At 38.7% G+C, this 25,572-nt stretch overlaps 1 protein-coding gene across 1 annotated transcript in view; it reads right to left on the bottom strand.

Moving 5' to 3' along the window:
• The window catches only part of slx4ip (SLX4 interacting protein), a 97,623-nt gene that overhangs the window by 8,185 nt on the left and 63,866 nt on the right, over positions 1-25,572 (bottom strand). Inside the window, exons 5-6 of the mRNA XM_062957719.1 lie at positions 23,723-23,800; positions 22,211-22,278 (exon numbers count right to left, since the gene is read on the bottom strand). Coding sequence (XP_062813789.1) covers positions 22,211-22,278; positions 23,723-23,800 — 146 coding nt within the window. The remainder of the gene's footprint in view (positions 1-22,210; positions 22,279-23,722; positions 23,801-25,572) is intronic.

Genomic DNA, 25,572 nt, shown 5'->3' with positions numbered 1-25,572 from the left:
CTTCATATAATGTAAGGTCAATGTAGCATTAATGGCAACACTCAATTTAACAATTGGTTAATTGGGAGATGGCAGAGTGGGGGGAGAAAGAGAGAAAAGGGGAGCTTGTTTTGAGAGCACTGCTGTTTATTTCCTGTGGGAATGCCAAGTCTTGTGGAAGAGAAAGGAAAGATTAAATCTTTTCTCATCCTGTTCAGTAATCCCAAATTCTTCTCAGTCAGTAAAATAAAGAAAAGTATTACAGACATAAAAGGATTCCAGAGATAGACATTGTAAGAACAATGGTACCACGGCAGAGAAAGATACAGAAAAGGGCAACTCACAGGGCTGAACCAGATTTTATTAAAAGGACAAGCTATGGAGGGGAGGGGGTGTAAAAAAATTGTTGGGGATGACGGGAGGAAGGATACATTAGAAGATGTTTTTTAAAATATGCACAGAATGACTTTTTAACCTTTTGCTCTCATAAAAACAGAACTTGGGCCATGTCTACACCTACTGGATAAATTCAAGTTAAGAGGCCGCAGATCTGCCCTGATGCAACACTAAGTGTTCCCAACCCCTTTGGTCATCCATACAGTTCGCATTGGGGCTGCCACCACATTGCTGCCAGTAAGCAGATCCCTCCCAGAGGCTGGCTGGCAATGTTGCATTTCTCATAGCATGGTTCAGCGCTACATGATATCACTAGATATGTGACATCACCAACAAGCCTCTAGGAGGGCACTACTTGCTGTGACAGTTGATCAGATCGGATCCTGTCAGATCCAGCTATCCATATCTCCAAAACTATGGGATCACTCCAGAACATCTTGTGAGATCACTCCAGAGTTTCTGTTGTGAATTCAACTGTGCATTGTGTGGACTCCCCACAGAAGCCAAACAAAGAGGCCACTTGATTTCTGATCATGTAGTGATCATGTAATGTATGACTTTGAGGTCATCCAATGATTGGCAAGTTGTTTGGGACATACAAAAATGCTTCTACACAAAGCACACAGCACGTTATTAATTCATGAAACTCACTGACACAAAATGTAGTGATGGCCATTTGTTTAAATGGCTTTATGAACTCCATGGACAAGGTCTACAAGCAACAACATGCCATATACTTAGATAGAAATTTCTGGTGTAAAGGCAATCTTTCTCATACCAATAGCTGGAGTCAAACAGTGGAGAATGGTTATAGCTTCCCTGCCCTTCTTGTGGATTTCCTAGAAATGTCAGGCTGGCCATTCTTGGAAGCAGTATGCTAGGCAAATAAATGTTCACTTAGATTTGGCAGGCTTTCCTTGTAACTGAATGTCAAAATGTGCCAGAAAACAGTGGGTTGACTCTTTGGAAAAGAAAAGAGGAAAGGACAGAGAGGTAATAGCAACAAATAGAAAACATCATGTGCAAAACTGTTAAGCATAGGTAAATGTATCTGTCTTAAGAATTGCATGATTACAAAAACTGAGGTGTTTCCCTATCCCTTCGAGCGCCATACTCCATTATATGATATGTTATTCTGAAGATATATATATATATATATATATATATATATATATATATATATAAATTTCATTGACACAGGGATCATGAAAAGAAAATGTATCCTTTACTACCAATTTATTGTGAAAAAAACGTAGTTTGTTCCATAAGTGAAACTTCTCTTTCAAATATATTAAACTTGTCTAGTACTACAAAATTTCACATTCACAAGATTGCTAAAAATAATGCTATTCTTTTCTCAACACAATATTTTCCTGAAAGTGAACTGTTACATTCAAGATTATTTTCTGCTGCCCCAGAGAGTGGGACCTGGAGCAATGGAGTCTAACTACATGAAAAGGGATTCTATTTAAATATTAGGAAAAAATTCATTAGAGCTATTTATTCAACAATGGAATACACTGCATGGCAGTGTCGCTGAGCCTCTTTCTCTGGAGGTTCTTAAAACAGATGGACAGCTATCTGTCAAGATTGCTTTGCTTGTGTGTTCCGACACAGCAAGGGGTTGGACTGAATAGCCCTTGTGGTCTTCTCTGTGATTCTATGGTGCTGCTCAAAAAGAAATTGCATACAAGTGTAACTATCTAAAAATATCCATCACATCACTGTCAGGGAGTAATAATTTCCCTTATATGCACCATGGGTGTGTTTTTAACATGAACAACTTGGTCTTCAAGGAAGAGATCCATACAAGAACTGAATATTACGAGTCTCAATAAGAGAAGCTTCTCATTGTTTTCGGTGAACTAGCCATGTATAAATATGGAAGGGGAAGTCATAGGGAGGAGGGAGCAAGCCTGTTTTCTGCTGCCCTGGAGACTAGGATGTAAAACAATGGCTTTGAACTACAGAAAAGGAGATTCTACCTGAACATAAGGAAGAACTTCCTAACTGTGAGAGCTGTTCAGCACTGGAACTTTCTACCTCAGTGTGATGGAGGCTCCTTCTTTGGAAGCCTTTAAGCATGGATGGCCATTTGTCGGGGGTGCTTTGAATGTGATTTCCTGCTTCTTGGCAGGGGGTTGGACTGGATGGCCCTGAGGTCTCTTCCAACTCTATGAGTTTATGAACTACACTTAAAGATTCCCTGAAATTTCAGCTGGACAGGTGTTAATAGCAAATGTAGTAACAGAATACATCTCCAGAATTTGAAATTAATTTCCTAAAATATAGAGGTATTATTCCTTTTTGAAAGAAGAGGTGCTTCCTGTGTTTACCCAGATCTTTTCTAGTTATGTTGACTATGCATCTGCCATTCTTGAAGTCCTAAATAGCCTAAAGGTACCACATCCCATCTGATCCTGGAAGTTAAGGAGAATCAGCCCAGATTTGTCCTTTGTGTGAGAGACTGCCACTATATTGCAGAGGAAGGAACTGACAAAACTGTGTATCCCTTGCATAAGAAAACTTTCTGATATCTATGGGCACACCATAAGGTCAACAGGTAACATGAAGACACACACTCACAAAGTCCTTCCAAATTACCTTACAGCAACCTTTTCCAATGTGGTGTTTTTCATATGTGTCCAACTATAGAACTTCCATCATCCTTAACCTATACAACCAGAGTAAGGAAGTTACCCTTACAATTCTAATACTGAAATCCTAATGCTAGTTTTTCCATGGAAAGCTGAATTTAAACTTGATTAACCTATACATTTTGGGGAAAATAATACATAAATTATCCCTTTTGAGGTATCATTGTCTTAAGATACTAACTGTAAGGAAAATGCAATGAATGGGTAAGTTTTGGCATGGTTTCTACATCAGAGAGACCTTTCCCTATACTACTTTTTGGTTGTTTTAGTAAATTCCAGTAAAAGATGATACTTGAAATGTTTAAATTTGGACATCCAAATACTATCGAATATCTAGACAAGGATATGATAAAGTTAGCCACTGGAATAGAACTGGGATATAGTGAAGAGTATAAAATGATGATACGGCATTACTTAAATACTGGGATACCAGGATTATTACTTCACCACCAACTTTTGGGTATTGATCAAATCTTTCAAAGAGGACAGATGTACACTGAAGCAAACAACCAAAAAGTTTTTAATGTTTTCCAAAATATGACAACAATGTATTTTCTGACTTTACTAAGGCATAAATTGAATCTCTGGTACATCAACCACCCCCATCACCCCACCTCCCAAAAGAAAAAAAGAAATTAAGAAAGAAAGGAACAGGTGGCTAAAAGCAAATACATGCTGAGAATTATGTGTAATATGCAATATACTCTTTAGATTATTACTTCAAGGCCAAGATGTTAATTGAGGCATGAATTGCTTTTGATTGCATGACTATAGATAGTGAATTAAGAGGAAAGATTTCTTGATAATGAATCTGTAGTTCTCTGACAACAAAGAAGAGGGTAAAGGTCTATTACTTTTAAAAAATCAGTACAACATGAAGAGGAAATTCAAGACACAGTCATCTCTGGAGGATTTCATTTTTGTGAGAGTGATTTATTTCTTGAACTGTTATTTAAGACAGAGGTTTTCTTAGTGTACAGAAAGAAGATTAATATGACTAACCCATGCTATTTCTTGGTTCAAAATTCTGAAAGCTTTCTATTACTTTTAAAGAGACACTGTGGAAGACCAAAATAGACTTCCAATTATGAATTATTTTTGTTCACACAAAAAGCAAAATATAGCACTCAAATAAATATTAGCATGTTATGGAAGAACTATATACCAGGCTAGTGCATTTCAGCTGAACCTCAATCTGTTTCTGCTGGTGGGATATCTGTTTTCGCATGTATCCTGAATACGGGTGGGTAGCTGGATAGCCATTTTCAGTCTGTAGCCGAAAAATGTGGGTAGATCCGTCCCATTGGCTGCAATGGGAAACTTAAGAGGCTCCTCTGTCTGTTCCTGGGACCCTTTCCTTTTTTCCTTCAAAGGAGCCTAGGTGTTAGCAAAGGCATTAAGAAAGCATCCTATCTGGCCCATTATTGGGGGGGGGGGCACTTCTCACAGACTTGTCTTCCATATCCTTCATTAAGACCTGGATTAAAAGCATCAGAATTCAGATGCTACTCTTTTTGCAATCCTTTCCCTTCTTTTTGTAGAGGAGACCAGGTTTAATGTTTCATTAAAGCTGTTTCTATTCTAGAGGAGAGGTGTTGCAGGCAGGTGTGCGCTTTCCTTTCCTGCAGGACCTCACACTGCTTTCCAAGTCATTTTAAGGAGGCCCAAGAAAGGAAGGGCGATGACCTGGAGGTATCCTCCCTGGGCTTCCTTAAAAAAAAAAAAAACAACCCTCTTTTTTCTCAACTGCAGGCCTTGTCTGAAGTGGGCACACTTAAATCTCCTTTCTGCTTCGTGTTTAATGCTTCCTTAAAGCTATTTCCACTTCCTACTTTAGAGGACAGGTAACTAAGTGGTAGTAGTTTTCAGAGAACGGGGGCTTTCTTTTTGTTGCTGGATGATGATGATGATCATGATCATGATGATGATTATCTTTTAGAAGTATTTGAAGGAAAAGAAGGGAAGGAGAAAACAAAGCTAAAAAGGTGACTCTCCCAAGCCCCCAAACGCCTTCCTGCACGTTCCCAACTTCCAGGTAATACCACTAAATAAAAATAATCAAGGAAATAAAGGAAAATAAAAAATATTAAACTGTGATGCCAAATAGGGGAGGAGGAGCCGAGATTGGCTGCCACGTGGTCCCATTTTGGGCAGAAATTCGTAATGGCTGGGCCCCTGCCATTATGGGCACCCAAACAAACTGCCGAAGCTGGATTGGCTGAAGGAAAAAGCTAAAAACGTCTCTGCACGCAAGCCTACTATATACAAGAATGATATAAAACTCCAACTGAGTCATGTGATTGTAAAGAAGCGACGGCCAGGAAAAAGATGTTGGATTTTTGCTTGACATGCTAAGTCTTTCCTTGGAAGGACTTGGCATTTTCTCCATTTTTTCTTTTGTAAATTCCAAAACTCTTTAATAAATCCATAATTGGGCTGCAAGCGATTTGTGAAGTGTTTGAATAGCAATTACGTCCATCTCTTTCTGAGCTCTCTCTTGCAAATGCTTCCTGCAGAAATGTCTGTACTGAAGTAAATGTGGAATAAGGGTCACCAAAAGAAGCCACACCTTTTCTATGATAAAAATTGCAACTTGCAAGTTCTATATGCAAATTTTTACTGGATTGATCTACACAACAATTGTAAGACATCCCTTATATATGCATATATGTATCTCACTAGACTCATTGCTGGAGGGGGGGGGGGAAGTTAAATTTCTGAAACCTGCATATGTAGCCAAAAAACTGTTGCTAGAAATAAACATTGTTATTTTACAAGGGCAAATTCTAAAATAGCAATAGAAGTGGCTGTTTGTTGATCTAATTATGGTAGCAAGAACAATAACTGCTGATGACTTCAAAGGTCAACAGTGCTTATCCTTGATCTTGCCATTTATACTTAGATTACTTACACTCAGAAGTCAATACCAGTTGGTCCCAGATAAGCATGGTGGTTAAATGAAGGGGCTATCTCAAAAAATAAATTCCACCTTTTGGGAATGACTCAAGAGGCAGGCAATCACATTACAAATAAGATGGCAATAATTACAAGTTAGCATAATGAAACTATTTCTCAAGACTGTTTTTATGATAAATGTGCTTCCAATTTTGATACAAGATAATGGAAGACAAAGGTCATCTTATACATAGTGTTTGTTTAGCTGGGAACATTTACTATAAAGTGTACCTTGCTTTAAGGTGCTTCAGTTTTGAGCGCTTAGCTAATATGGAGATATATAATTACCGTATATACTCATGTACAAGTAAAAAAATTGTCAAAAAACCAATCCTTCAAACCTGGATGAATTTATATATATGTCAGTACTACAACAGGGACCCAATTCAGACATTATAGGTGAGAAGGTCCCATCCTACTATCCCACCTTTGTACAAACTGGAGAAAGGAAGAAGCCCATTGCCCTTACTATTTTCTCCATCCAAGCAGTGTTTGGAAGCCTAAAGAATGTGCTGTGCCTGCTGTTTTGGATGCTTGAGGTGCAGTGGAATATGAGTGCCATTTTTAGTAAGTGCTAAAAAGCATATGCCTTTTTGCAAAGAGACAGTGGTGGTCATTTTCAAGAAGGGCTTACTACAAATGTAATCCTGGGGATTTTCTTTGATCCTCCTCTTCTCCATGGTTTCAAGAACTAGTTGAATTAGCCACCATAAGACCAAATGTGTGCCTTCCTATTCCAGATATCATGCACAGGAGGTTGATCTAATTTTTGTTACGAAAAAAGGGAAAATTGGTGCTGTCATGTAAGAAATTGAATGGGAGAGTGTCAGTAGTGCTCAATCTCAGTACAGCCAGTTTAAAAATTCTTGTTATTGCTATCAATCTGTGGTCTCATCTACTGTCCCTTTTTTCCATCATGTCACCTGAAGCAGGGCTATTCCTATGTAAAGGATGAAGAAACTAAATGGATTATGTAAACTACAATTAGGATAGCAGCAGAACAGCAACACAGGATTATACAGTATGAGCTCTGTAACTGCAGGGGAGAAAGGAAACCATGGATAAAAATGGACTCTACTGAAATAAAATCCTTCCTTGGGAAGTTATCACAGAGTTGCCCTGGGGGACTGAAAAATTGCCACAGATATATATTTCCTAGCAATTTGAATTGCATAGAGTTGCAGTTGCATAGAATGGTTATTTTTGTAAATGGTTGGCTGCTTTTCAGAAGGGAGAGTGCAAACAGTGAAGTCCTCTAGGGATCTGTACTGGGACCAGTGTTTCATAAATTGCTCATGAATGGCCTTGAGTTAGAAGTCAGTAGCATAGCAAGCAAGTTTGCTGAAGAGACCAAACTGTCTGTGGTGATTAGAAAGCAAAAATGGGTTGCAAACAGCACCAGAAGGAATTCTTCAAACTTTGACATTAAAATGGCAAATGAGATTCAATGTAAGCAACTGTGAAGTGAAACATATTGGACAGGGAGAATCTAACTTCGGCTATTACACTGATGGGATCTGACATGGCAATGACAGATCAAGAAAGAGATTTAGCAGTGTAGTGGATAGTTTGATGAACATGAACTTAGTATGCAGGTGCTGTAAAAAGGCAAATTCTACAGGAGGTACATTTAGAAAGGAAACTGAAATTACAACTGCCTATATAATATTGCTATTATATAAATGTATGATACATTTATACAGGGGAAGCTCTCCTGTCCCCACTCCCGATATCCCAGACCCGCCTTGTGGGAACAAGGGAGAGGGCCTTTTCTGCTGTGGCCCCCCGATTGTGGAATTCTCTGCCCGCGAAGATTAGGCAAGCCCCCACACTAACAGCCTTCAAGAAAGACTTGAAAACATGGCTCTTTCGCTATGCTTTTGGAGAGTAACCATTTTATATTTCTTTTCCGTTGCTCCCCCTAATATCTATCCTCCAGAATACCCCACTCCCTTATGACCCTGTTCGCTGTGGTTTTTATTTTTATGTCTTTCTCACCCCGAGTTTTAACTTAATGTTCATGTGGTCTGCCCTTGTTTTTATTGTCTCCTTGTTTTATTTTGTAATGGATATTATTTACTGTATTGCTTATTGTATTGTGTTGTGCTGTTCTTTTATATGCGGTTTACATTGTATTGTTTTGGGCATGGCCCCATGTAAGCCGCCCCGAGTCCCCGTTGGGGAGATGGTGGCGGGGTATAAATAAAGTTTTATTATTATTATTATTATTATTATTATTATTATTATTATTATTATTACATCCACATCTTGTTTTCATGGCAGGCTAAAATCCGGAACCTGAAGCTATGGCTGATGCCGAAGGATAGACTCCCTTCTGTGCATACAGAAGACTGGGTGACTTGAAAGGCGCTGAACAGACCGCACTCTGCACCACGAGATGCAGAGTCAACCTTAAGAAATGGTGCTACAAAGTGGAGTCCACAACATGCGAGTGTGGAGAAGAGCAAACCACAGACTACCTATTACAATGCAGTCTGAGCCCCGCTACATGCACAATTGGAGGACCTTCTTATAGCAACACCAGAGGCACTCCAAGTGGCCAGCATCTGGTTAAAGAACATTTAGTATAATGCCAAGTTTTTAACTTTGTGTTTTTAAATACATTACAACTGAACCTTCGGTTCGCTTCTGACCCAATAAATAAATCTTGTTTTCAAATTTAAAAGATACAGTAATGATCAAGAGAGTAAAACTGTGCCAAATGAGAGGCTTGCCATATGAACGGATCAATGTGAATATTGTACTTTAATTCCTCTTTAAAAAGGAGCCATCCCCTTCCCTTAGTTAAAAGCGGCAAATGTGAGAACTTAGCTCATCCTAGGAGAATCTGAAAGAAGCACTGACCCCCCTCTGCTTTCTCCACAATGGTGCCACTTACAATATTTTGAATGTCTGCATGGGAAAATGGTAATGGTAGCTATCGGCACCTGACATTTTGAGGCAATGCTGGTGCTTTCTCCTCACCATGGAATGGCCCCCGACTCATCTATGGGTTGTATCAAAATCCATAATATTTTGTTTCAAAACCTGCCTTTGATTTATACATGAGGTTAATATATACACATGTAAATTGTAGATTTTTTACCATAACGTATAATGATGACTGACAATTTAGAACATTTTGGACAGGTTCCTTCAAGATGGGTTTATAATTAACTATCAACCACAATGAATCGATACTCACTGTAGTGTCAATGGCAGTAAACTTCTCTATATCAATTGCTGGAGACCTCAAGAAAAGAAGCATGCATATCTTCCTTGCGGGTGGTTTATATTGAACAGAGTGTTGTTGTTGTTTTGTCGTTGTCATCATCACCATCATCATCATAGTCATCACCTTTATTTACACCCTGCCTTTCTCCTCGTGGGGACTAAAGGCAGTTAACTAGCTAGATTAGCTAAAACCTCTGGTGTGACCAACATGGCTCTTCTCATGTTCTAATGTTTTTCCAAGTGTGAATTCATCTTGCTAAGTAGTGAAAATCATGATACTGACTTCAAGATGAGAGGGGTCTTCAAGGCACATGCATTCATAAAATTGTTTTCACTCAAACATCACACAGCTTCTATCCCCTCCCTTTCAATCTTTTACTTTACTCAGCTACCAAAGGAGAAAGAAATACAATCTGGATTAAGTGTGCAATTTTCACCCATACAGCATTATTTTCAACATACAAGAACAATATAATTAACCTTCAAAAAGTCAAATAAAGATGAGGCACTGATTGTAAAATGAGATAAGGAACAGATTGCAGCAATCTAAACAGCAAATTCTTGTGTCAAACTTCACCAAAGCAGACACTATGAACAAGCAATACAATCTGTTTGCATGGCTTGCTTTGCCCTTCTTACTATCTTGGCATCTTAGAACAACAAACAAGGACTCTGGTGCTAATTTAAAACAATGTTAACTTCATGTGAGATCTACCACTAAGCTGTGTAAACTGATCTATGGCAAAAAGACACAATTTTCTTTCTGGTAGCTCACTCTCCTAGAGCTCTATTAGAACACATCACTGGATAATTATTCCTGCTCCAGGTACCGACAACCATCAGTCATGGTTGCAGACAGCGATATATAGTTCAGATAGAGAATGCCTGGGACAAGGAAAAGTTTGAATTTTTGATTCTCCCAGATTCGGAAATATCTGTATTTCAAAAATCCTTCAAATTGCTTCAATTGCCAGCTTGCACTGTACAGGCCCATTTGCACTCCTTCAGGTCTCTCACAGCTAAAGCCTTGCTCTCTTCGCAATCTCATAACTACCAGAGGACAGAGAAAGGTGGCAAAAGAAAATGTGAGGTCAGAAAGTTGCATGAGGAAAGGCTTCTTTCCTGCCTAAATGCTGCGAGCCTCTGATGACAGCAAGGGCACATACTGTTGCAAGCTCAGTATTACCTATTAGAAGTAGGAATTCTATGTAATGGTCTTAGGCATAGACTTCTCTGAGAAATTACCAGTATTTCCAGTCTTTACTGAGAGCAAAGATGGCATTTTTGCCATTTTGGTAGTTATCTACTACCTTTCAGCATTGACAAATCATTATCATTAAAAAATGCATCTATAGAGAACCATTAAAAGCTATATGTGGAAATAAAAAACTTTGTTACTTAGTAAGGAAGTCCTTACTGCTTTTGTCAGATACTACATTTATTAGTACAGGCAGTCCCTCAGTTACAGACATCCAACTTACATATGACTCATAGTTAAAAACAGGAATGAGATGAAATCTACTCCTAGAAAGGGAAAAGTTATCATGGGAAAAAGGTGTCTCCACCAAAGCTATTTTCACCAACCCTTGTTTCCACAACAAGCCAAATTTTTCAAAATCTAGTTATTACAGGGAAAGAAATTGAGGTGAAATCTTCTGAACAGGGGCACAAAGTTCTAGTGGTGTTAACCTTTCCCTATGCTATCCCAAAGTAATAAGTATATATATTTGTGACTTGATCTGACTTACATACAAATTCAACCTAAGAACAAACCTATCTTGTTCATAACCTGGGGACTGCTTGTAGTGTAGACATATATTTATCTTGGTATTAAAATTACCAAGATGAGGGGTGAAAAGGACAGAAGACACAACTGACTTTTAAGGAGAGAAGAAACAACTGATTTGGTTATAAATTATGCTGGATTGCTTCATAACTGCACTTTCCTGTATTCAATTGTGGGTTATCAGAGAGAAAATTCTGCTGTAGTGAGACTTTATGGCTTACCTAAGGCTTAATCATTAATGGCATATATATATATATATATATATATATATATATATATATATATATATATATATACATACACACACACACATACAGTAGAGTCTCGCTTATCCAACACTCGCTTATCCAGCATTCTGGACTATCCAACACATTTTTGTAGTCAATGTTTTCAATACATCGTGATATTTTGGTGCTAAATTCGTAAATACAGTAATTACTATATAGCATTACTGTGTATTAAACTACTTTTTGTGTCAAATTTGTTGTATAACGTAATGTTTTGGTGCTTAATTTGTAAAATCATAGCCTAATTTGATGTTTAATAGGATTTTCCCTAATCTCTCCTTATTATCCAACATATTTGCTTATCCAACATTCTGCCAGCTCGTTTACGTTGAATAAGCGAGACTCTACTGTGTATATATATATATATATATATATGTGTGTGTGTGTGTGTGTATCCAAGAAGGTAAAAGTGAAATAGTCTTCTCATTTCTCTCAATTGCCTACGAGTTTCATTCTACAGCTAACACTGCTCAACCAAGTATGCTATATTATTATACCTAGTAAGACCACAGTTTCTACAAGATCCTTCAGAATTGTCACTTTCCATTTGTAGCCCTTTTACCTCCTCCTTGCATTCTCTCTGTTAAACCTTCTTTAAAACTACTTTAATCAATAGGATTATTGATTTTTTAGGAACACTAAGAACTACAGAAATTAAAAAAGAAAATAGAAACTAAAATACACCAAATTTAAAATTACAGTTCAAAAATAAAATAAAAAGTGACTGATCTTCCCTTCCACAATTATACATACACTAGCTGTGCCCGGCCACGCGTTGCTGTGGTGTTGTTGGTGAGAACTTGTTGAGGTAGTGGTGGTATTGAATGTCTGTTGTATGGTTGTCTTTATGTTTAGTATGCATTTGGTTGTTTGTGTACTGTGAAAGTGGTGAGGGTAGAGGGGGGTCTATGTCCCTGTGTAGTATTGTATACTATTTATACGTTGTCCATGTGTTGTGAATGCTTGGATTGTGTCCTGCTGCATAGTAGAAAGGGTTGAGCTGGATGGCCCTTAGGGGTCTCTCCAAACTCTTGGATTCTATGCTTCTATTATTATTATTATCATCATCATCATCATCATCATCATCATCATCATCATCATTATGTAGAGGCTGGATGGCCATCTGTCAGGAGTGCTTGGATTGTGTTCTCCTGCATGGTAGAAGGAAGTTGATCTGGCTGATCCTCAGGGATCACTCCAAACCTTAGGACTGTATGTTGTTGTTGTTGTTATTATTATTATTATTGAGAGGCTGGGTGGCCGACTGTATGTTGTTGTTGTTGTTATTATTATTATTATTGAGAGGCTGGGTGGCCATCTGTTGGGAGTGCTTGGATTGTGTCCTGCATGGCAGAATTGGGTTGGACTGGATGGCCTTTAGGGGTGTCTCCTAACTGTCTGATGCTATGATTCGATGTGTATTATTATTGTGCAGATATTAGATGGCCATCTGTCAGGAGTGCTTGGTTTGTGTCGCCCTGCATGGTAGAAGGAAGTTTAACTGGATGATCCTTAAGGGTGTCTCCTAACCTTATGATTGTATGATCTTCTTCTTCTTCTTCTTCTTCTTCTTCTTCTTCTTCTTCTTCTTATTATTATTATTATTATTATTATTATTGAGAGGCTGGGTGGCCATCTGTTGGGCGTGCTTGGATTGTGTCCTCTATGGCAGAATTGGGTTGGACTGGATTACCACAGTAATTATTTCATATTACAGTAGAATCCAACTTATCCAACATTCACTTATCCAGTGTTCTGGATTATCCAACGCAGTCTGCCTTTTAATAGTCAATGTTTTTGTAGTCAATGTTTTAAATTCATTGTGATATTTTGGTGCTAAATTTGTAAATACAGTAGAGTCTCACTTATCCAAGCTAAACGGGCCGGCAGAAGCTTGGATAAGCGAATATCTTGGATAATAAGGAGGGATTAAGGAAAAGCCTATTAAACATCAAATTAGGTTATGATTTTACAAATTAAGCACCAAAACATCACGTGATACAACAAATTTGACAGAAAAAGTAGTTCAATACGCAGTAATGTTATGTTGTAATTACTGTATTTACGAATATAGCACCAAAATATCACGATATATTAAAAACATTGACTACAAAAATGGCTTGGATTATCCAGAGGCTTGGATAAGCGAGGCTTGGATTAGTGAGACTCTACTGTACTGTAATTACAACATAGCATTACTGAGCACTGAACTACTTTTTCTGTCAAATTTGTTGTATAACATGGTGTTTGGTGCTTAATTTGTATAACCATTACCTAATTTGATGTTTAATCGGCTTTTCCTGAATCCCTTCTTATTATCCAACATATTCACTTATCCAACGTTCTGCCGGCCTGTTTATGTTGGATAAGTGAGACTCTACTATATATTTATAATCTTTATTATCTTCTTAGAACTGAATTATATGAGGCCCCTTCCACACAGCTGTAGAAAATGCACACTGAAGTGAATTATGTGGACTCAAGATAATTCAGTTCAAAGCAGATAATATAAGATTATAAATGGGTAATATAGTTGTGTGGAAGGGCCCTGAGTCTACACTGTCATATAATCCAGTTCAAATCAGATAATTTGTATTTTATAGGCAGTGTGGAAGAGGCCTGAGGCCTAACTGTGCCTGTCCCCTGGGCTGAGTAGGTTGCTAGGAGACCAAGTGGGCAGAGTTTAGCCTTCTAAGTGGCAGCAGTTGGATAAAAAACAATTATTCCTCTCCCTCTAATTAGGACTTTATTTTTCTTTTCTTTTTGTTGTATGAACATAGAGGCATGGATGAGGGGTTGTGTTGCCAAGTTTAGTGTTTCTGGGATGTGTAGTTTTGTTGTTTTGTCCTAGGCTGAATTTTTTTTATCCTTTTATATATATAAGACTACCTGTGCCCGGCCACGCGTTGCTGTGGCGAAGAATGGTGGTATGGGAAATAAAGTATTGAGGAATTGGTGGTAGTTAAGGTAAAGGGTAAACGTTTTCCCCTGACGTTAAGTCCAGTCATGTCTGATTCTGGGGGTTGGTGCTCATCTCCATTTCTAAGCCGAAGAGCCAGCGTTGTCCGTAGACTCCTCCAAGGTCATGTGGGATGACTACATGGAACGGCGTTACCTTCCCGCCAGAGCAGTACCTATTGATGCACTCACATTTACATGTTTTTGAACTTCTGGGTTGGCAGAAGCTGGGGCTAACAGTGGGGGCTCTGTCAGTACCCCCAATTCAAGCCTGCGGCCTTTCGGTCCAGAAGTTCAGCAGCTCAGCACTTTAACATGCTGTGCCATCAGGGGATATTATTTCCTAAAGGTTGTGAATATACAATATTTCTGATTGTTTTGTTTTTTTTTGTCTGTTGGAGGCAAGTATGAATGCTGCAATTAGGAAAAATGATTAGGATGTAATGGCCTTGCAGATTTAAAGCCTAGCTGTTTCCTCCCTGAGTGATTTTTTTGTTGGGAGGTGTTAGCTGGCCCTGATTGTTTCCTGTCTGGAATTCCCTTGTTTTCAGAGTGGTGTTGTTTGCGATATTTTATGTGCTTCTACTGTCTGTGGCCCTGAGAAAACAGAGGATTGGCCAGACTTTGATGATGGGAATCCTTTGTTGGGAGGTGTTAGCTGGCCCTGATTGTTTTCTGTGTGGAATTCCCCTATTTTCAGAGTGTTGTTCTTTATTTAGTGTTCTGATTTTAGAGATTGTATTGTTCTGTTTTATTAAACCACATTAATTTTTATATATTCTGATTTTAGTGTTTTTGAATACTTGGAGCCAGATTGTATTCATTTTCACGGTTGACCGCAACACAACAACAACAACAACAACAACAACAACAACAATAGTAATGATAGTAATAATAATGACTTTGGTAATACATAGTGCTTCACTGCCTTCTCAGCTTCCTTTCTGGAAGAATCCTTTCTTGGGAGGTGTTAGCTGGCCCTGATTGTTTCCTTTGTGGAATTTCCAATTTCCTTGCTTTATTTACTTTCTTTATTTCTTTATTACTGTCCTGGTTTTAGAGATTATATTGTTCTGCATTATTCTATCCCAGTAATTATTTCATATTAAAGAAGAATCTCACTTATCCAACATTCGCTTATACAATGTTCTGGATTATCCAACACAGTCTGCATTTTCATAATCAATGTTTTTGTAGTCAGTGTTTTAAATTCATTGTGATATTTTACTGGTAAATTTGTAAATACAGTACAGTAGAGCCTCACTTATCCAACATAAGTGGGCTGGCAAAATGTTGGATAACCGAATATGTTGGATAATAAGGAGGCGTTAAGGAAAAGCCTATTAAACATCAAATTAGGTTATGATTTTACAAATGAAACACCAAAACATCATGTTAGACAACAAATTTGGCAGAAAAAGTAGTTCAATACGCAGTAATGCTATGTAGTAATTACTGTATTTATGAATTTAGCACCAAAATATCACGATATATTGAAAACATTGACTACAAAAATGCGTTGGATAATCCAGAACGTTGGATAAGTGAGACTCTACTGTAATTACTACATAGCATTACTGCGCATGGAACTACCTTTTCTGTCAAATTTGTTGTATAATATGATGTTTTGGTGCTTAATTTGTATAATGATTAACTAATTTGATGTTTAATCAGCTTTTCCTGAATCCCTTCTTATTATCCAATATATTTACTTATCCTGCCGGCCTGTTTATGTTGGATAAGTGAGAGTCTACTGTATATTGATAATCTTATATTATCTGCTTAGAACTGGATTATATGAGGCTCCTTCTTCACAGCTGTATAAAATGCACACTGAAGTGGATTATATGGCAGTGTGGAGTCAAGATAATCCAGTGCAAAGCAGATAATATAAGATTCTAAATGGGTTATATAGTTGTGTGGAAGGGCCTTGAGTCTACACTGCCATATAATCCAGTGCAAATTAGATAATCTGTGGAAGAAGCCTAAGTGAGGCCTAAATTTGCCTGTCCCCTAACTGAAACCTGGCTGTCCCTTGGTTGCTAGGCAACGAAGTGGGCAGAGATTAGCCCTCTAAACTGGCAGCAATTGGATAAAAACAATTATTGCTCTCCCTCTAATTAGGACTTTATTTTTCTTTTCTTTTTGTTGTATCAACCCTGAGGCATGGGTGATGGGTTGTGTTGTCAAATTTCGAGGTTGGGGGGCCTGTACTTTTGTTGTTTTGTGGGTTGCCGTGATGCCATCACTCTTTTATATATATAGATTTATATACTCTCACCTCTTTCTACTAAATGTTTCCTTCTTTCTATGGTCTTTCTAATGCTCAAAACCAGATCATTTTTTTCCACAAAATGTCTATAAGGAGTTTTCAATCTTTCAGAAATATTACCAATTACCTTTCTCTAATCAAGCCAGACAATTTGTCCACTTCCACCAAATGTGTCAATTTCAACAACCATTTCTGCATAGTAGATAGTGCTGAATTCTTCTGCACATACAACAATCTTGTTGATGATCATGCATTGCAATAATCTTCAATGACTCTGAAAACTGTATCCTTCTTTTACCAACTGCTCATAAAATATAATTTTTTATTCTCCTTGATAAATCTCAAGGAGGTCTTAATAAATCAACTGCCTTTCTTTACTCATAGTTTCTCTTCTATAAAAGGCTTTTTGTTTTGATACCCACTGAGGCAGTTTTCGGGCACAACTTGGGTTTATATCTAGTCTATAGGCTCAATAAGATATATCCCAAAACGATTTTTAAAATCTACAATAACTTTGACTTTATAAATATCCATGCCATCTAAACCTCAGGTCATGCCCTTCCAATTCATAATCTTTTATTTGTCAGTATTATGCATTCTTTTATCCAAACCAAACAGCAGGCTGTAAAATACAAATTCTGCTACTGTGTAAATAATGCAGAGCAACTATTTAACATAATAATAATAATAATCATCATCATCATCATCATCATCATCATCATCATCATCATTATTTACTTTATTCTTACTCCACCTTTTTCTCCATGGGGACCCAAGGCAGCTAACTTTCACACATTTTGGTCACAATTTAAAACCAAGCCAATACAAAAAATAAAAAACCAATGAAATAATACAATGTGGATTTAGGTTAAAATACAGATTCAAATATAATAAATACACTTAAAATAGCATTTAAAATTCACGATTCCCTCCAGAATCCCACCTTCACCTTCCCAACTTGCATGTGAAAGCTATGGAGGGGCAGGGAAATATTGGCCATTTCTGTTGTTTAGGACATCTTACTGACCCAATAATGTCTTCAAATTGTACTATGCTCTTAGGGTGTGTGTGTGTCCCCCTCTCATTCTCTCTGTATGTGTGTGTACTACACTTAATACATCTATTTGGATTTGTGAAATTATGAAGTACTCTGCCTGATTAGTGTTTGGATGGGAGACCACAAGAATCTCTATAGACAGAAATAAGAAATAGGTGATGGTAGTTAGAACTGACTGGATGGACCAATAGATTGACTCAACGGAAGACAGTTTCCTATGTTTCTCTTTCTCTGTCTTTGCCTGCACTCAAAATTACCAAGATAAATTAATATGCAGTTATCTCCTAGGCAAGAGGCTGCACATAGGATTTCTGAGCCCAATTTAAGGAGCAGGAAATAGTTCTACGTAAAAGAGATGGGGCAATTGCTGCTGTACTCTGCAGCCACCAGATCAGGGATAAGTAGCATGAACAATGGACACATGGGACTCAGGCCTCAGCCACAAGATTAAGACAGAATTTACATTAATACTGCTTGGAAAATACCCCAGGGAGTTACATTTACCCCACAGTCTGGCTTCATATGCATTGCCTAAAAGGGGGATCTGCTTTTTATATAACACTTTCTTCAGAAAAACAAGCACAGGAGGTAACAAAAGTTAGCTCAAGTTTTCCTCTACATCTGTCCACTTCAGTCTCAAGGACAGAACTCAGTCATGGAGTGTTAATCTTTTTTTGGCTTTATCTAAGGAGCCATTTTGTGGCACATACAAAACCAATGAATAACCCTTGCACTACTAGTGTATGTGATGTTTCAATTGCATTAAGCTTCCTGGCCAGTTCATGTTGACAGCTCACCTTGCTGACCACATGGAAGCGCGGGCGGGGGGGGGGGGGGGGAGGACAAATGTGATGAGTGCTGGAAAAATATCATATATTTGTATATTAGTAAAAGAAAGGGGAAAAATCACCTTAAGAAAACTGGGTCAAGTTAAATATGGGTTAATTCTGAAACAGTGGTAAAAGAGTGACAAGAGGCAGAAGCAAAAAGTGTCCATCTCAACAATGCAATCTTCTATCTGCATCCCCCCATAACGCCTCAAATAAACATATCCTCTCCTATGTAGTTCTTCCTAAGCATGTTTCCTTGATGTACTTTTTAAAAGAGAGGAAAAGATGCGTTTCTCATATGCTCCTACATTTTACCCTTGACTTATTCATAAGTCAAAGCAAAGTCACTAATTTTGGCCCCAAAACATGGCCTTGACTTATACATGAGGTCGATTTATAGTCGAGTACATACAATATATGTACATGTTTGTGTGTCTGGAAGTAATGCCTCCTAAAGTAATAAAAATGTGTATTCCCACAATTATGGATAAGGTGACCTAACAACAGATAGAAACTCCCCATCAGCTGCCTTGGATCCCATCCTGGGAGAAAGGAAGGATATAAATCCAATAAATAAATACATTTTGATTTGGAAATCAGCTGCTAATTATGACTACTTTTGAAAGAAATGTCAGGGGGGATAGATTTTCACTCCAACAGTTCTAAACTGGCTTGTTAACAAGGTTTCAACTACTCTAAAAAATAAAACTATTCCAGGAGTATTTTTAGTTCCTGTTTTATCTGAATTAGTCTTGTCAGCAAAATAAAGAGTGCCAAGGACTAGCTAAGTTAATATTTTCATTGCCTAATTAGTTAAATTTAGAATGTTGCAATGTAACATACAAATATATCCCATCCGAACAAATTAAGAACACAAAAATGTTATGTATGTTTAACAGAAAAATGAAATTTCCTTTACCAATGCTTGATAATACTTAAGAATCAAATAGTTAAATTCAAGATTAATTTACCTGCTACATGACAAATACTTCATACTAGCTTGGGGACCCAGCTGTGCACGAGTTATTAGAAGAAAGAATTGGTTGTTTTTTTTGGGGGGGGGGGGGTTGTGATGTTAGGTAATATCACTAAAGTTTGTTCCAGGCTGGATTCAGTGTTTTCTGGATAATGGTGAACTACAACCCCCAGATTCCCAGGGTTATCACCTCCAAACCCTGACAGTATCCGCAGTTAACCAAGTTGGGTCTGTGTGCCAACTGTGGTCTTGTTCTGCTGTCGGCTGGGTTCAGGGCTCTCCGGATAAGAGTGAACTACAACTACCAAAATCAAGGTCCAGTCCTACAAACTTCTGTAGTATGTTCAGTTGGTCATGGGGCTTCTCTGTGCCAAGTTTGGTCCCAAGTCCATTGTCACTGGGGGTCACAGCATCGCTGGATACAGGAGAACTACAACTCCCAAAATCAAGGTCCATTCCCACTAACCCCTACAGTATGTTCAGTTGGTCATGGGGCTTCTCTGTGCCACGTGTGATCCCAGTTCATTGTTGGTGGGGTTCACTGATTCCATGGATGGAGGTGAACTACAACTTCGAAAATCAAGGTCCATTTCCACATGCCCCTGCAGTTTGTTCAGTTGGTCATGGGGCTTCTCTGTGCCAAGTGTGGTCCCAGTCCATTGTTGGTGGGGTTCACTGATTCTATGGATGGAGGTGAACTACAACTTCCAAAATCAAGGTCCATTGCCACATGCCCCTGCAGTTCAGTTGGTCATGGGGCTTCTCTGTGCCAAGTGTGGTCCCAGTCCATTGTTGGTGGGGTTCACTGATTCTATGGATGGAGGTGAACTACAACTTCCAAAATCAAGGTCCATTTCCACATGCCCCTGCAGTTTGTTCAGTTGGTCATGGGGCTTCTCTGTGCCAAGTGTGGTCCCAGTCCATTGTTGGTGGGGTTCACTGATTCTATGGATGGAGGTGAACTACAACTTCCAAAATCAAGGTCCATTGCCACATGCCCCTGCAGTTCAGTTGGTCATGGGGCTTCTCTGTGCCAAGTGTGGTCCCAGTCCATTGTTGGTGGGGTTCACTGATTCTATGGATGGAGGTGAACTACAACTTCCAAAATCAAGGTCCATTTCCACATGCCCCTGCAGTTTGTTCAGTTGGTCATGGGGCTTCTCTGTGCCAAGTGTGGTCCCAGTCCATTGTTGGTGGGGTTCACTGATTCTATGGATGGAGGTGAACTACAACTTCCAAAATCAAGGTCCATTGCCACATGCCCCTGCAGTTCAGTTGGTCATGGGGCTTCTCTGTGCCAAGTGTGGTCCCAGTCCATTGTTGGTGGGGTTCACTGATTCTATGGATGGAGGTGAACTACAACTTCCAAAATCAAGGTCCATTGCCACATGCCCCTGCAGTTTGTTCAGTTGGTCATGGGGCTTCTCTGTGCCAAGTGTGGTCCCAGTCCATTGTGGGTGGGGGTCTCAGTTTCTCTGGATATGGATGAACTATAACTCCCCATATCAAGGTCCATTCCCACTTACCATGGCATGGGCAAACTTCGGCCCTCCAGGTGTTTTGGACTTCAGCTCCCACAATTCCTAACACCCGATAGACTGTTAGGAATTGTGGGGATTGAAGTCCAAAACACCTGGAGGGCTGAAGTTTGCCCATACCTGCACTACCCCCTGCAGTATGTTCAGTTGGTCATGGGGCTTCTCTGTGCCACGTTTGGCCCCAGTCCATTGTCAGTGGGGGGTCACAGTTTCTCTGGATGTAGGTAAACTATAACTCTCATCAAGGTCATTTTCCCCAAATGTCTCCAGTATGTTCTGTTGGTCATGGGGAGGGGGGGTCTGTGTGCCAAATTTGGTCCAGGTCTGTCATTCATGGAATCTCTGGAAGTGAGTGAAGGTACTGCAAGTCTCATAATCCGTTGCAAGTTTGGTCAAGATCCATCATTGGTTTGGTTCATAGTGCTCTCTGGATGTAGGTCAACTACAACTCCTATAAATCGTGGTGAATTCTCCCCAAACCCCTTGTTCAGTTGCTGATCAGTTCCTCTGTTTGCTGTGTGCCATAGGAAAGGGTAGGAAAGGGTTAAGGGAGAGGCAGTGGGTGGGGTCATACTAATGGAGAGAAAAAGGAACCCTGGGATGTCCATTCTGGAGGAAAAAAGGAAAAACAGAACGTCTAGGATGAAATTGTCCCTGCATAAATGCCTTCACTTGGATTGTGTGTGTGTGGGGGGGGGGGGGCAGAATGATATTTGTGGAAGACACTGTCAGGGTTTGGGCTACATGTTCATGGCAATCACTATAACCTGCAATGTTAGTGGAGAGAATGCCTTTGGAGGCTTCTGAGCACTTGGCACTATAGCTATTTGTGGAGGCGGGAGGCTGTGTGTAAGTGAACACATCTGCACATACACACATACACATTTTCACTTTTATTACGTGTATAGATAGTTGAAGTATCAGAAGCAACAGCACTTAAAACTGGCTTTTTTATTTTCAAATCAAAAATATGGTTGCAAGTTTCTCTTATTCTAAAACCTTAAGAAATAGTTGGATAGTCACAAGTGGTAGTTTCTCTGAAATGTTCTTCATCAGAAGCTCTGCATGGGTGTGTAGCTTGTGAATTAGAGAACAATTTTTGACTCCAAGTTTTCAACATCTTGGCCCAAGTATTTATGTAACATTTTCCACCCCAGAGCATGTGCCAAGAATCTATGAATGGCAAAGACCTATATAAAGCCACCCACGTTCCTAACCAGTACACATTGAAATGAGGTATTTGTTAATACTCTTTCATACATAATGGTGCCATACTTTCACTGACCCAAGGAAGTGGACTGGATTCGAGCCTTGTGACACAAATCACGAATCGGTCCGGAAATACACGCAACTCTGTAAAAGAAGAATGTGCAAAGTTATCATGTGCATGCTCAGACATTTTCCCTCTTTGGCAGTGAAACTTTTTGGTCTCCAAAGTAACTGATCTCAGTTATGTTTTAACAAACATTACATTTTGCTTTTTTTTCATCCAAAGCCAGGCTTCCTCCCCTATTTACTCTTATTTGGATAGACAAGAGCACTCCAGCAGAATAACCCTAAGGAGGACTTTTTAACAAATCTAGTAGATGGAGCAAATGTTTTATAAGATTACAAGAAGGACATGATTCTGTTCACTGGTTGTTTTTTTAAGCTTAACCCTTAAAAATTCTGAGTGGTTTGTTATGTCTGGCAATGTAAAGACTTGATGTCACATCTTCGCAGAACTCTTAGGCTTAGGAAAGCATGAAACACAATAAGGTCCAATGACATCAATTTGAAAGTAGCTTTATAGAAGCAGCCTGAACAAAAGCAGGTTCTTGCATCCACTTGCAGCACCTTTTAACAATAAGCCTGACTCACATGACAACCTCCATTGAATCACAGGCCAGAGACTCAATAAAATGCTGAGTCTTCCCACTTTGCCAATGTGATGTGCATAACCCATTACTCTGACTGCATTTAGAAAAAAAAACATTGGAAAATTCATGAGTTAGCAAATATGGAGCACTATTATAGCACAACTATTTGTCCTGATTTGGTAAACAGACTTCCCTACATATGTAACCAAATACATTTCTGGGTGTGGGTTACCCTTCAGGACTAGACTGTTGGCACATAAGGAGATGCCCCACATATGGAACAAACTCTGCTTCTAGTGCCAAGAAACATTGTCTCTCTGATCTATAGATACCTGCAGAAAAGACATCCCTGCACACTTGGTGCTGCTTATTGGCATCTTCCCACCCCACTCCCTAATAAATAAATTCACTCATTTATTTAAAAGATTCATATCCTATCTTTTGATGAGCCTCAAGGCAGTTTACAAGAGATTTAATCTCATCCAAACCCACACAGCAGCTCTTCATCTTCCCTTCAGCAAATGCAGCCAAGTGTTTTCTGGCAGGGAGCAATGGGGAAGTGAGCTCCCTCAGCTGCTCCTGGCTGATGGGTGGGACCAGTCTCCTCTCACCGTGATAATCTTTGTGGAAGGCTGTAGGGAGGAGGGCACAGAAGGGCCCCCTTTACACTACAAGGTTGTAGCACTATGGTTCCTTTTCAACTATGATCGGAATTTGGAATCCTCAGGTTAATTTTCCATTTTATGAAGTACAGCTGAAGCATCTTCTGCAGAGTCCTCTGTAAACACTGCCCATTGTTCCTAACAGAATTGTGTAAATGAGTGACATCCAGAAATCTTCTTCTATTGTGACCCCAACATTGAACTAAGAAAACCTCATTTGGGGCTGGGTCCCAGAGCTTAAAAAGCAGGGCCCCAAACAACAAAAGGATATCTTACCACTATTTTGTTGTCCCCAAATGCATCGTAGATTAACCCATCTTTTGACAAAGTAGGCTTCAATGTAAAAGTCATCAGCTACAAGAGAAAAAAGAAGACAGGTTTATTTGGTCTTCTTGCTTTTGCATGAATAGTATATATTTATGCGAAATTAAAGCACATATAGGAAATTAAAATACACCAAGAACACAATACATGGGAGGATGGAAAAGAACATTTGTACTGACCATTTTAAGATAAATCACCCAAACCAGCAAAAATTAAAACAAAAATACGTAACAGTTAAAAGAGAAGATGGTTAGGTAAAGGTAAAGGTTTTCCCCTGACATTAAGTCTAGTCGTGTCCGACTCTCGGGGTTGGTGCTCATCTCCATTTTTAAGCTGAAGAGGTGGCATCGTCCGTAGACACCTCCAAGGTCATGTGGGTGGCATGATTGCATGGAGCGCCATTACCTTCTCGCCGGAGCGGTATCTATTGATCTACTCACATTTGCGTGTTTTTGGCAGAAACTGGGGCTAACAGCGGGAGCTTACGCCGCCCCCAGATTGGAACCGCCCTTTCAGTCAGCAAGTTCAGCAGCTCAGCGGTTTAAACCCGCTGTGCCACTGGGGGCTCCTAATTTCCTAAGAAACTTAGTACCCTGTTTCCCCGAAAATAAGACAGGGTCTTATATTAATTTTTGCTCCCAAAGATGCACTAGGTCTTATTTTCAGGGGATGTCTTATTTTTCCATGAAGAAGAGCTCACATTTATTGTTGAACAACAAAATGAACATTTATTATATACTGTAAAGTAGTTGTCATCACAAACCAGCATAACCAGACAAACTATGAATCCTATCAAGAATTTCTTGTTACTACCATTATTTACATGTACAACAATCTATGGTACCTCTTGCAATTTAGGTTTCACAAGGTTTCCACGCTGATTTCTCTCTATTCTAGTTTCAATGTAGTCATGAATGATGAATAATATAATATACTATAATAATAATATAATATAATAATAATATAATGATATACAATATATTAATGAGATAATATAATATAGGATATAATAATAACAGAAAATGATAATAATATGGTATTAATAGGATAATATAATAATGGGATATAATAACAGAATAGCATAATAATATAATAATAATAGGATAATATAATAGAATAATAGAATGGAATAGAATGATATAAAATATATTAATAGGATAATATAAAATGGAATATAATAATAATAACAGAATATGCTAATAATAATAAAATAATAATATGATAATATAATAAAATAATATTATAGAATATAATGATATAAAATATATTGATAGGGTAATATAAAATGGAATTTAATAATAACAGAATAATAATATAATAATATGAAAATATAATAGAATAATAATAGAATAATAATATAATGATATAATAATAATAATAGAAAAATATAATATAATGATTTAAAATATATTAATAGGATAATATAATAATGGGATATAATAATAGTAACAGAATATGATGATAATAATATGGCAATAGAATAATAGTATAAAATAATCAGTTTCATGGCATAGGATAGGAAGATGAGAGGAGAATCCCAATGCGTCCTGTACCTTTAAGGAGCGAAGCCTTGGGGAGGAGTGGAAAGCCCTCTTCCTTCCCTCCCTCCCACCCTCCCTTGCCCTGGCTCCAGGAGCCAATCAGAAGCCTCTGGGAAGCAAGGCAGCATGGCCAGGAGGGAGACGGAAGGAAGGAAGAAACGGCAGCAGCCACGGAAGGTTCTTCAAGCCTCGGCTGGGGGACAGGCAAGGAAAGGCAGGCAGGGAGGGAGGCACAGAAAGCAAGCACTTTCCCTCCCTCCC

Source organism: Anolis carolinensis, chromosome 1 (genome assembly GCF_035594765.1).
Source record: "Anolis carolinensis isolate JA03-04 chromosome 1, rAnoCar3.1.pri, whole genome shotgun sequence".
NCBI lineage: Eukaryota > Metazoa > Chordata > Lepidosauria > Squamata > Dactyloidae > Anolis > Anolis carolinensis.
Note: the sequence above shows the minus strand (reverse complement) of the source record. Positions and strands in the feature narration are given on the sequence as shown.